General features: G+C 47.7%; 1 protein-coding gene across 1 annotated transcript in view; it reads right to left on the bottom strand.

The window, feature by feature from the left end:
• The window catches only part of ZNRF2 (zinc and ring finger 2), a gene marked incomplete at its 3' end in the record, with an annotated part of 51069 nt that extends 43371 nt beyond the window's left edge, over positions 1-7698 (bottom strand). Inside the window, exon 1 of the mRNA XM_080610888.1 lies at positions 7103-7698. Coding sequence (XP_080467014.1) covers positions 7103-7577 — 475 coding nt within the window. The 5' untranslated portion in view covers positions 7578-7698. The remainder of the gene's footprint in view (positions 1-7102) is intronic.
• Between the last annotated feature and the right edge of the window lie 4574 nt (positions 7699-12272).

The following is a 12272-nucleotide window of genomic DNA, read 5'->3' as shown; positions in this document are numbered from 1 at the left end:
ACACAGTCAAATCCCACACAAGATCTAGCTTTCTGCTTGGCAGGCAGGCAGACATCCTCAGCCTTACAAGATTTCCTGCATGCTTCCTGATCTCTCTGGTCAATGGTATGCAATTTCCATGCAGCAAACAGAAGCATGTCCTGAGTCAAAGTGAGAACCAGCCTCATTCTTTCTATTGCTTACACTTCCCTTTTTGCATGCATCAGAAATTAGAAGCCTAACGAACAACAGAGCTCTGGATGCACACCGAGGAATCCTTATGAAAGTTACAACAATCATGTACAAAGGAAAGGTGGCCTTGGGAACATAGGCACTTGTTTAGGAAACGTCTAACCAAAGAGTAGACAGGAAAAACACCTTCCTGGGTACTTAAGAAGTGCTCTTCTGGTTTTATTCAGGTAATTGTGGGTTTTATACAAGTTGTTTTCTTACACTGATGAGATACATGTCTTTAAAGATAGTCCAAAATACAGCACTCAGAGCACTCAAGTTTTTCACTATTTCTTTTCATAGGCTGAACATCTGCAAGAACATGTTCCATTACCTCAGTCAATGAACACAATCTGTAGAAATGACCATATGTCTCTCCTGAAACTAATTAAACTGTTAATGAGCAGTACAGATACTGCAGAAAAATCTTGAAAATAATACAAATTTGGTTCATGGATTTGCAAATAGCAGAGAAAACCTACCCAAAAAATTTCATAGCATTACTCAAAACTGAAAAATGTCAAGCAAGGCTACGACAGCAAATCAAGAACATTTTACATGATGAAGTTTTCCATGAGCAGCTGGCAAGAACAGGAGAGGAGAACTTACCCAAACAGATGGGTAGGCAGCACGTCTTAAAAATAGCTTTGAATTTCTAGCAGTGACAAAAGGTTTTCTTTATAAGACAAAGAAATTACTTGGGAGGTTGGTGGAGACTAGTCTGCAATTATGAGAGAGAACATGAGGAGAGAAACACTGTCTGGATATCAGGGTTGGATAGGTATTCCGTAGACATAAGAGGAAGGCCTTTGTTTGAACTGGCACTGCAAAGGCTCAATCGGGTATTATCGCTTTCTTGATAGCCAAAAGAAATATTTATATATGCCATTACAATTAGGCTGTTTCCTTTACTTCAGGCCATTAACTATTTACTTTTCTCCTCTAAATGCAGTGCTACCATTTTTATTATCTGGCTTCTCCTAACCCAGCAGGAGAAGAAAAAGAAGCCCTTCAGAGATCCTCTATAACTCACCTCAGTTCTTATTCCAGCACCCCAAGCCTCTCATCATCATGGAGACCTATCTCCAACTGAAGGAAATGAAACACGGCTCCAGGGGCTTCACAAGCTCTACTGGAAAATCCAAACAGTTCTTCTAGCTTTTTTGTCCAAACACTTAACAGTTGAGACTAAAAGCACTCTCCCAGCTAAAGCAGAGCAGCTACAAGGTGGACTTCCTGCTGTTCTTTCCTATCCCCTCCTTAGAAGAGTTTACATCTTCTGTCAGCCAGGAACTCTATGCTGCCCACTGTACGTATGCACGAACAGCAAGACCCTGAAAAGAGATTGGATTCCTCAAACCCATCTGTCAGAACAGCTCTTCAGAAACTCCTTATCAACAGATTTGTCCTTGGACTGCTCTCCTAGCACAGTGAATTTTTTAGTCTGTATTTTGGTTAATGGAATGGGAATACATCTCTTCAGAGTTTGCAAAAGTAACTTCCCTCTCACTTTGGAATCAATTCCCTGATACAACTGAAGAGAAAAAAGAGGCACGCATCTGTTTCCCCCCCAGTCTATAGTTACTGTGAAGTTACATGTACATATACAGACATGCCTATATTTCTACCAGCTTTCAGACTGGTCTCCATTTTAACCTTTTTTCTACGATCAGCAGCCTTCAGCCAGCCTCTCATTGTTACCGCTCTCCTTTTTCCAAAGTGGACAAACATGGATATGATTGTGTTTCACTGCTGCAGCCAAGCAAACAGAAACAAATCAAAACACCAGAGAGAGTCTCTTAGCTTTCCCTGTTCTGCACCTTGTAAGACCTATGAATTGCAACAGCAAATCTCAAAATGCACAGCAAACAGCGGTGTTACCCTCACCTGCTGGAAAGGGTCCATTCCTTTAGCAAAAGGCAGAATTTGTATGGAAAAATTACAGTTTTTATTAGACTAAAGCCTTACACTTTTTCCTTACATACTGAATGCTTAGGAAGTAATTTAGAGAAATATTTATGGTATCAAAGATACACTGGCCTTCCTCAAATACAAAAAAAAGTCCAACTGCCAGGAGGAAAAGATCAAGGGTATCAAGGCATCCAGGCCAAAACTGCAACAGCAAGTTTCACTGCTTCTAACATGGAAACACAGGATAGCCAAACAGCCTCACTGCAAAGCACGCTTCCCAACACTCGTCCCACGTCAGGGGGCAAAGACCTCAGAATGACACCTTTGGCTGGCAAAACAGGGGCAGCGTTGAAGTCTTGAAGTGTTTAAGAGCTTCACAAGTTCTCAAAGAAATAGTACCTGTGTGCTACTGTAACAGAAGGGCAAGGAAGTGACCAAAAGATAGTCATACGCCCCAAAAAAGGTGTGAGAGAGATGAAAAGAACCTTAAGAACATATTTAAATGTACCATATAACTAAACAGATCAAATGGAAAACAAAACAAGATGCAGCTTTCTAGGCAGCTTGACACATGTCTAGAAAAGTTATTTTCTGACATTTCATGTCATTCTTCTGATATCTGCTCCCCACAATCCAACAAGTAGTTATAACCTGAGGCTTTCATGAACTTTCCTCTATAGAATGAAGCATTCATTCATTACTTCTACCAGCCCGTATTACAGACAGATGCTATTATAACATACCTACCAGGTACGTTATGTACATTCAGTAGCTGACAATAAATCCTGCACTGTAAGGTACTCTATAAAAAAGTCTTATCCTTATTTGACTTGAGAAGAACCTAACAAACTTCCTTCTCCTAATAAAGCTGAACAGACAGAACTTAATCGCCAAACTATTATTCCAAGTCTTGACAGAGGCCTGACAGTTGTCAACAGTTATATCTGACAACACTATAAAAACCAAAAACCTGTTTATAAAATTGTATATGACCGTATATAACACAATCTGAGACTCTGTATAATGCTTGTATGGTCCCTGTTCAATCAACATGCATGAAGAACTCACGTGGAAATTTAAAAGACTCAACATATAACATTTTTGCTATCTTCAGTTGAATTTTTACATATCGTTCACTAAGAGGCTTCTAAAGACAAAAAAGAAAAATATTTAAAGACTTTATTCTTGTCTTACAACAACATTCCCAAGACAAGGTACAAATTTGAACAGCAGAAGTGTAATTATATCAGTGCTCCGTACAGGAAGTCCTCAGTATGAACCCACTGGAGAGGATCCAGCGGAAGGCCACAAAAATGATCAGAGGGATGCAGCATCTCTGTTATGAGGAATAGCTGAGAGAGTTGGGGTTGTTCAGCCTGGAGAAGGCTCTGGGGAGACCTTACTGTGGCCTTTCAGAACTTAAACGGGGCCTGTAAGAAAGACTGGGACTTTTTAGCAGGGCCTGTCACGACAGGACGAGGAGTGATGGTTTTAATCTGAAAGAGGGGAGATTCAGGCTGGACATAAGGAAGAAATTCTGTACAGTGAGGGTGATAAAACCCTGGCACAGGTTGCCCACAGAGCTGGTGGATGTGTCATCCCTGGAGATGGTCAAGGCCAGCCTGGATGTGTTTCTGGGCAACCTGATCTAGTTGAAGACGTCCCTCCCTGCAGGGGGGTTGGACTAGATGACCTCTGACAGTCCCTTCCAACCCAAACTATTCTGGGATCCTATAAAGATCAAGCTGTATTGTACTACAGCCATAGCTTTGCTGCAGTGCTCACAGTCCACACAGGAATTTTACTGCCTAACAATACAATGGAAAAACTAACTGTGGCTCTTAGAGCTAACTCTTCTGCATGCTGTTCTTAACAGAAGGTAAGAATATTTATTTTGAGGCTGGGAGAGAGGGGAAGTCCCATTCACTGAGGAACAGAACAGGGAAGCTACTCGTCGAAAGTCCTCATAACAGTGTTATCACCTTAAAGGAAGCTGGAACTCAGCGCTGCCTTGCAAGAAAGCGTCTGAGTGTCACGTCATGCGCAGGTTTGGCCTCTGCATCTGGGAGTGCCATAAGATCTTAGGGAATTTTGATCTCGCTCTGCTTAATGCTCCAAGCCTATTCCAGGCATGCTTGCAGCAAGTTCAACACTTCTTTTTTGGTTCTAATAATTCAGTGAATCGAGCTTTCTCTGAGATAAGACATAAGGTTACACTGCAGAATTTAGTCTGTTATATGTTGATCATAAAGGTGCACTAGCCTGAGGAACATCAGACCCTCACAGTCAGGAAGTTAGTACAGTTCCTGTTAAAGGAACACAGAAAATAACTGACCATGGTATTTCCAATACATTAACATATATGGTATATTCTTGTTCAAATGGCATACTAACAAGCACAGTATGGATATAAGTATGTTACATTGGAGAATTAATATCTATACACTACTTTGGCATGCAAAGCTGCTCTGTAAAAGTGACAATAAAGTGTAATTCACTAATGGCAAGTTAATTACAGTCATTTAACAAATGCAACACCCATGTGTCACTGACTGATGAAGCCAAGTAGTTTCCCTAAAAGCATAAATAGTTGGAGATTTGGTTCAACTTATGTTCTTTTTGGTCTTTTTTATTTTAATTTTCACCAAATTGTTATGCTAATCCTCAAAATTCATTGCAGTAGTTTCCAAGATAAAAAGAAACAATTCGGCTAATTTGCAAGTTACAAAACAAGGGAGGGGACTTCAAGCATGCTTATGATACACAAGATAAATGCCAGATACCACACCTAGACAAGCCTGAGCAAGTTGCCATCAGGACAAAAACAATGCTTCAAGATATTTTTCACCATGCTGATGCTACAAATGGATGATCTCCAGTGGAGCTACTTGTTCCAAGCATCTAGTAATAGCAAGGAATCAAGAAAACACAAATGTAGACAAGTGCCTACATTCAATGTGATGTGGAGTACATGTATCAATGACATCACAGAATATTTATATTGAAAGAAAGAACAGTATCTCAAGTGAGGCCTTCTTCACAGGTGTTGCAGTATTATGATTAAACAGCTATTCATCCCAACAAGAAATACAAAGCTCTTTAGAACACAAGCAGCAAGTAGATTCATTACCATCTTGTGACTACATAAGGTTAGTGTATTTTAAACTTACTACTCATATTCCTAACATACAGCATTCCTTATTTGTCAGCAGATGAAGAGAAGGCAGACTCTTTTCCTGCACTCAGAACTTTCCATCACTCCAGCCTCTATCCTCTTTAATATGCCAATTTCAGAGATTTGCAAAAGACAAACTATAGTCTAGTACAGCAATCAGTAGATTATTACATGAAATAGGAAAGTACGAGCAAATTCAGAGTTATCCTGAAGCAAGCTTCCTGCATCTGAATAAACAGTTTCCTAGGTTATTGATCCCCAGCAGTGCATTTACATTTAATCCAGTCCCTCCTTGCAGGCAGGCAGGTTGCAAGACAACCTTTAAACAAGAAGAAAAGTTTCACCTTTGAGCAACAATTGGCTACATGTTTTAATGATTCCCTTGTGCTTAGCAGGAACTGCACGATTCTCCATGATAGTGCATCCTTTCATCACTAGGAGAAAGGCATGCATCTTTCTTCCCCCACAAACTACCTTGATGGTATAATGAGCAACCTTGCAACAAAGCACTCCTACTGAGCAGCTTGGCACTATGAGAAGAGTTATGTTTTCTTAAGGGCAAATATTCCTTTATAATAAAAGGGTTTGAGAGCTTTCTGTTAATGTTCAACCACTGTGCTGAGGTTTAGATCTAGGAAGTAATAGCTATGCTGTCTTTAGGTCAACACACCAACAACATACAGGTGGCAGGCCCTGAGAACAGAACCCTTGGGCACCCTGTGATGGCCAGACTGGAGAGCCCTGCTTTGGCTGAGAACAGGATGCATGACAGAAAAGAATACCCAGCACGCTACAAGATTCAGAAACACAGGAGTTTTATGTTAGCTTCCTTTTTCCTAAAAGAGAGCTTTTGGGGAAGTTGGTTAGTATTTAGATAGGTTCTATTATCAAGAGAACGAATCCATCAAAAAGTCACCTTGCACCTTAATGTTTGGTTTATATGAACAACAATGAACGAGCAGTACTGAAAGCACCTTGAAAGCAGTTGGCAACTTACAGGCAGATTATCAGCTTCAAGGTAAAGAACTCAGGCAGTAAAATGCAAGTCCTACACCAGCCCTATTCATCTCAATACCACGAGACACAAAAAACTATGCAATTTGCTCCACTTTTACTACGCCTCTTACAGGGCCTCAGCTTCTCGGTTAATTCAGAGTTTAGCTGCCTCAAGTGTTTCTCTCACAAGAGCACATCCTTAAGCCTACACGGGTATTGGAAACCTGTACTTCAATGGCACGGACAGCTATCCGGCTGTACTCATCTCTTACGAGGGAGACAAACAAAGAAACTTACTTTAACTTCTGCTTTTCTTAAACAGCTTTAAAAACCAAGAACCCGAGACCTTACAACGAGGAACAAGCATCAGCCACGTTACATCAGTACCTAAAGAGGGGTTTGGTCCGATTTTAGAATAAACGGCGGAGACACATGATCCAATTAAATTCTAATTATGTAAGTAGGAGGGCAAGAGTACTTACACAGCCACTGATTACAGCTATTAGAGTCTAAAGTCGCCGGCCGGAGAGGCTCTGCTTCCTCTTCGCCGTCCCGACCGCACTACCGCGGGGTTCGTTTCATTTTTAACCCCCCCCCTTCACAGCTCTCGTTACAAACAATAGGAGACACTGCCCTGAAAAACCCCATCTCCAAACCGTGCCCCCTCTCCAGCGAGACTGGAAGAGTCGCCGCTCTCAACAGTGATGATTCATTGGTTAGGAAGAAAGCCCCCCCACAACCATCACCACCCCACGCCCGCCCGAGCCCCCAGCCCCGCGGGCAGCGAACCCCTCCCGGCATGGCGCTTACCTCCGAACAGGTGCGGCGAGAGGTGAGCGGGCAGCGAGCCGATTACCAGCCGGGGCCCGCCGGAGGAGCCGCTGCCGCCCCCCGCGGGCCGCTCCCGGCCGCCCTCCTCCGGGGTGCTGCTGACCGAGTCCTGCGAGCCGTAGGGGCCGCTGCTGTGGGGGATGTTGAAGGAGGACTGCGCGGCCCGGGCCCCGGAGGCGGTGGCCCCCCCTAAGGACCGGCTTCGGGGGGCCGACCCCGCGGCGGCACCCCCCGCCACTGCCGTCGCCGCTCCTCCTGCCGCCGCCGCTGTCGCGCCGCCGGGAGCGGCATGAGGCGCCGCCGCCAGGTGCGCGTACCGCCCGCCAGCGCCTGCCGAGCGCCCGCCGGTCCCGTTAGCGCCGCCGCCGCTGCTGCTGGAGGAAGGTAAATCCCCGCCCGAGTACGCCCGGGTGCGGCCATTGGCGGCGGTGGGGCTGCTCTGCTTCGCGCCCATGGTCCTGCCGCCGCCTGGCGCTGCCCGGTGCCCTTCGCCGCCGCCTTTCTCGCGGCGCCGGGGGGTGGTGGAAGTCCGGCCCCGGCGAGGGCGATCCGAGGCGCGGGTCGCGCCGGGGAAGGGGGAGAGGGTTTGTCGGGAAAGGGGAACGGGTCTCTTGGTGGGTCGGTGTCGAGAGGGGAGAGCCGCCCGCCGGGATCCGGCTCAGCTGGCGGCCCCGGCGCGGCCGCTGCTCGCGGATCTGGGGCGCCACCATGAGCTGCTCGGGACGGTGCTGGCTCCCTCCGCGCGGCCGCTCGGCCCCACCGCCGCTGCTAATGCTCTGCCCGCCGCCACCGTGACCGCTGCCGCCATCCTCCGCCGCCGCCGCTGAGCCCTGTGGGGGGCACCGGCGGCAGCAGCGCCGCCGAGGCCGCTCGCTCGCCCGTGGCGCGTCGTGCCTGTGCCGAGGGAGGCGGGAGGGGGCGGTCACCTCACCGCAGCCGCTCCTCTACCGTGTCGCCATACTGGAGGCGGCACCAGCGGGCGGGACGGCAAGCGGTTACGGCGGCATTGGCCGCCGCCTCTTCTTCCCACCCCCCGTCGACCGGCAGGGAACCGGGTCCGGCGTCTCTCCCCGCTCCTCACGCAAAAAGCGGGCCGAGACCGCCGCTGGGGCCGCCAGCGGAGGAAGGGTACCGGAGCGCGGGGCCGAGGAGAAAACCTGTTGGCAGCGGAGGGTGGGGGGTCGGCTACCTGCGAGGAAGGAAGCCCGCGGGGTGCCGGAGGGTCGCCCCGACGAGGCAGGCGTTAGGCGGTGATGTTGGCGGGCCGGGCGAGCGCGGCGGCCTTTGAGGGCGGCCTTTGGCGTTGGCCGCAGGCGGTGTCCTGCGGGGCTGGGCTCCGAGCAGGGTCCCGCCAGGTGTAGGAGCAGGGCGGGCAGGGCCGCGTGATCGAGCGCGGGGCGCTGCCCGCCGAGGCGGCCTGTGCTCTCCTGGCTTGCCTTTGTAGCTTCAGGAGAGCGCCCCGATGCCCGAGCTCCGCCTCGGGCGGGCCACGCCACGCTCCGGCTGAGGGCGAAGGGCCCAACCCGCTGCTCCCCGAGCCTAGGCGTGGCTGGGTGCGGCCTAAAGGCTGCTTACCCCTGCCGGGAGCTTTATCGTGTAGCTCGGCTTTAGCTCTTGAGGTTTGCTGTGAGTCTCGGTTCTCGTGGTGTCTGCGGGGGAGAAGCTGGACGAGAAGGATGAAAATCCGTTACATCTTAAGGTTCGATGTAGGAGAACCCCGTAGACCATAGTCTCTCAGAGAAAAACTCCCCCATTATTATGGATGAATGCTTTACCCAAGATTGACTAACACAGAATGGTTTGGGTTGGAAGGGACCTTAAAGAGTTCATCCAGTTCCAACCCCCTTCCACTAGACCAGGTTGCTCAGTTTATATGAGCATGAGTTTATAGGAGCACAATTCCTACCATGGGTCATCTGAGGTAAACTGCTTTTGTGTATGGGTTTTTGTCTGCTCTACCATAAAGCAGTGCTATCACCATTTTGGGACTCCCCATCATACCATCTAGGTAGGGATTCCAGCTACCTGCATGCCTGTGTCACTATGGCATAATACCTGAGCTATTTTACAATTAATACAATAAAATAGATCAAAACCTTAATACATGAAGTATTATGTAACACTTGTACTAGACATACGGCATGTACATTCCATTTATTGCATCTCCATTACATGTATTACGTATATGTAGTGTACAACTGTAACATGTATGTGTATGGCATCTTTGATACTCATCCATGTATGTGAAGAGGTACAGAGGCCTCCCTTTCCCCCTCCTTTCACCATCTCCATTTTACAACTACATATGCTTGCTTTCTGGCATCAGTGCAGCTCACAGTTCAATTTGCAAGAAGAGGTTCTGGGTATGGCAAAGGAGGTGGCAAGCCCTAATTCATTCTGACACCACTTTTCCAGATAGCTGAGATGCTCTGTGAAGAATCTGAACCCCATATAGAGGATGGTGCTGTAAATGGTTGTCAGTTTCAGTAAGAGGCACTGATTCCACAGCTGTCTCATGAACAGCTTGGTCTTTTGTGTGCTAGGCAGACAGCTGGGGTTGATAATCTGCCGTCCCAGGCTATGCCATCCCCACTTGTGAATTATAAGCTGCAGTCCCTGCTACCAGTGGTGTGTACGCCAAAGTAGACAAGCATTAGCTCTTTCTAGTTCAGTTTCCTACAGAAAGAAAATCGGTGTGAATAAGCTGTCTGCTCTACCATGGATGCTTTTGAAATCCTTGCCCAGCTTCAGCCAAATCTCTGAGACACTAACAGTATAGAAAATGGGTGAATATGTAGAAAATAGAGATCCTATTAAGGTTCCCACAGAAGGGAAAGTTAACATAGGAATTCCTATCTTGCAGGATTCCAGGAATCCGCATGGGCAAAGGATGTTGCAAACATGACTCATACTTTCTGCTGCTCACAGAATGCCTGTGGCATGCTCAGCCCTATCAGCTCAGGTTTAGAGGGCAGCATGCTCAGTTTTATGAAGTTCTTAAAATTTCCACTACTGAGTACTGGTAGAACTTGTCAGCTGCTAGAATAAACAGCACTTTGAACACAGTACATTGCTACACAATGCCACAGTACTTCCTGTAATTTCTTTATACACAGGATCTAAGAGTTGAGCAGGTATTAAATACAGATTATATTTGACTGTGAATAACCCTTTATTACATTTAGGATTAAATGATAAAGCTCAGGGGTGGGGAAGCCCTCAAGACATCCAGTTATTCAGTTTTAGAAAATTACCTTTGGCAGAATATCTCATTGATATTTTCAGAAGCCACAACAACAGGACAGCCTGCGTTCCCTTCTCCAGAGATCGTGGCTATTCCCAGTGCAGTGTTTCTTTGGAGAAAGGGGCTTCAGTTTTTGTTTTGCATATAGGGCACATATTTGCAGCTTTCTTATTATCACGTGTGACTCTAAACAGGCCACGTACCTCAAAGAATAACCACATCTTCCAAGAAGCAATGTGACATGCTTCTGAGCCAGCTTTCTTCCCTCTGTCTTTCCTGGTTCCTCCTAAAAATGGTCCAACTAAAATTCTTCTACCTGTGGAAATTTGCTTTCTATAGCCAACAGAACAGTTAGGTTTTCAAGATAACATTTCTTCTAACAAGAAGTGACTGTCTATTAGCTGTTAAGTATTGTTGAGGCAAGTTCCTGGCACTGTAACCTCCACCCATTTGTTCGTTAATCCACTCTAGAAGTAATTTGCATAAAAATTTCAATTGCTTCCCCAGCATAGAAAATAACCAGTGACAAGAGGAAATGGTGCAGAGAGAAACGACCTGACCACATTTCCACAGGTCTCGAGGACTTAGTAAAAAGCAGGTAGTTCTATAAAAAATTACTCCTGTAGGCCTATATGGATGAATGCTGTTATTACTCCTGTAAAAGCACATCTAGGGAATCTTACTCAGGCTTAAATAAGCACAAAATAACCTTGATCTTTGTCCAGGATAGTGGAAAAATAATGGTTTAGACTGGCAAATACTCACTGCTCCTTGTTACAAGCTGCAGTACCTCCAGTTCTGGTTATACTACCTTGTCCATCAGCAAGGGAAAATAATGAACTTGTTTCTTGACCAGTTTCCTTGCAATACCAGGTGTCAGGTGTGCCCTAAGCATAGAGATTAGCTGTAAATTCATAATATCGCATGTTTTGGAAAAGGAGTGCTGATAAATGGAACAGAGGCAGGATTTTGGTCAGCAGTGAGATATGCAAACAGATCACCCTCCATCTGCCCTCCTGCCCCCTTCTTTAGGGGCTTCTACAAGGAAACTTCTGGAAGCTTCTAGCACCTTCCCACAGGAGGAGAGACAAGGCTCCAGTGCAGGCAGTGTCAGCTGGCTCCGTGACAGACCTGCCACCACCAAAGGCCGAGCTCAGCAGTGTGAAGAACCGCAGCCCATGGGACGGACTCACATTGGAGAAGTTTGTCAAGAACACCTCTCCAGAAAAGAAGCAGGCTGATGAGAAGCAGCAGCTGTGGCAGGTGAGCCTATGGAGGTTGACCCCTCACAGAATGGCCGGCCGGCCTGCCTGCTCCTGCCCTCTCCACCACAGGATACCACACGTTCCAGCCAGCTCAGGCTCGGGGACTTGTGGCTCCTCAGGAGGAAACCAGCCCCCCCTGCTCCCCACCCGCTACCTCCTCAGTGCCACAAAGCCTCGCACCCCTCGAGCCGTGGTGGAAGATGCATTTCCCAGCCCACAGGCTCGCACCAGAGCTGCTCCCGCTGCCGACCGCGCCCCTGGAGGTACAGAAGGGAGGTGGCAGGCGGCCCTGCGCCTCTTTTCAGTCATGGGGCCGATTCCCAGCTCGGGCGCGAGGAGGCTTTCGAGGGAAGACGACGAAATCCAGGGCAAGGAGGAAAGGGAGAAAGAAACCCAGCGGAAAGGGGCAGCAGCAAGCAGGTAATCGGGGCGGGATCCCACCAGTAGTAACCGGGGCCGCCCCTGCTTAGCTTCCAAGGTGGGGCACCTTAAAAGTGGCGCAGCTGCAATCTGCTCCCCGCCAGGAGGGGCGCCAGCGGCAGCCTTAAACCTCCCGCCTCAGTCCCACTTCGCCCACCGCCGGTTTCCCCGTCTGGGGCCGGGCTGGCTTTCCCCGAGCCCTCCCCCGGCTCCTCCCCTG

This window comes from Psittacula echo (genome assembly GCF_963264785.1).
Source record: "Psittacula echo genome assembly, chromosome: 2".
NCBI lineage: Eukaryota > Metazoa > Chordata > Aves > Psittaciformes > Psittacidae > Psittacula > Psittacula echo.
This window is presented reverse-complemented; position numbering and strand designations above follow the sequence as displayed.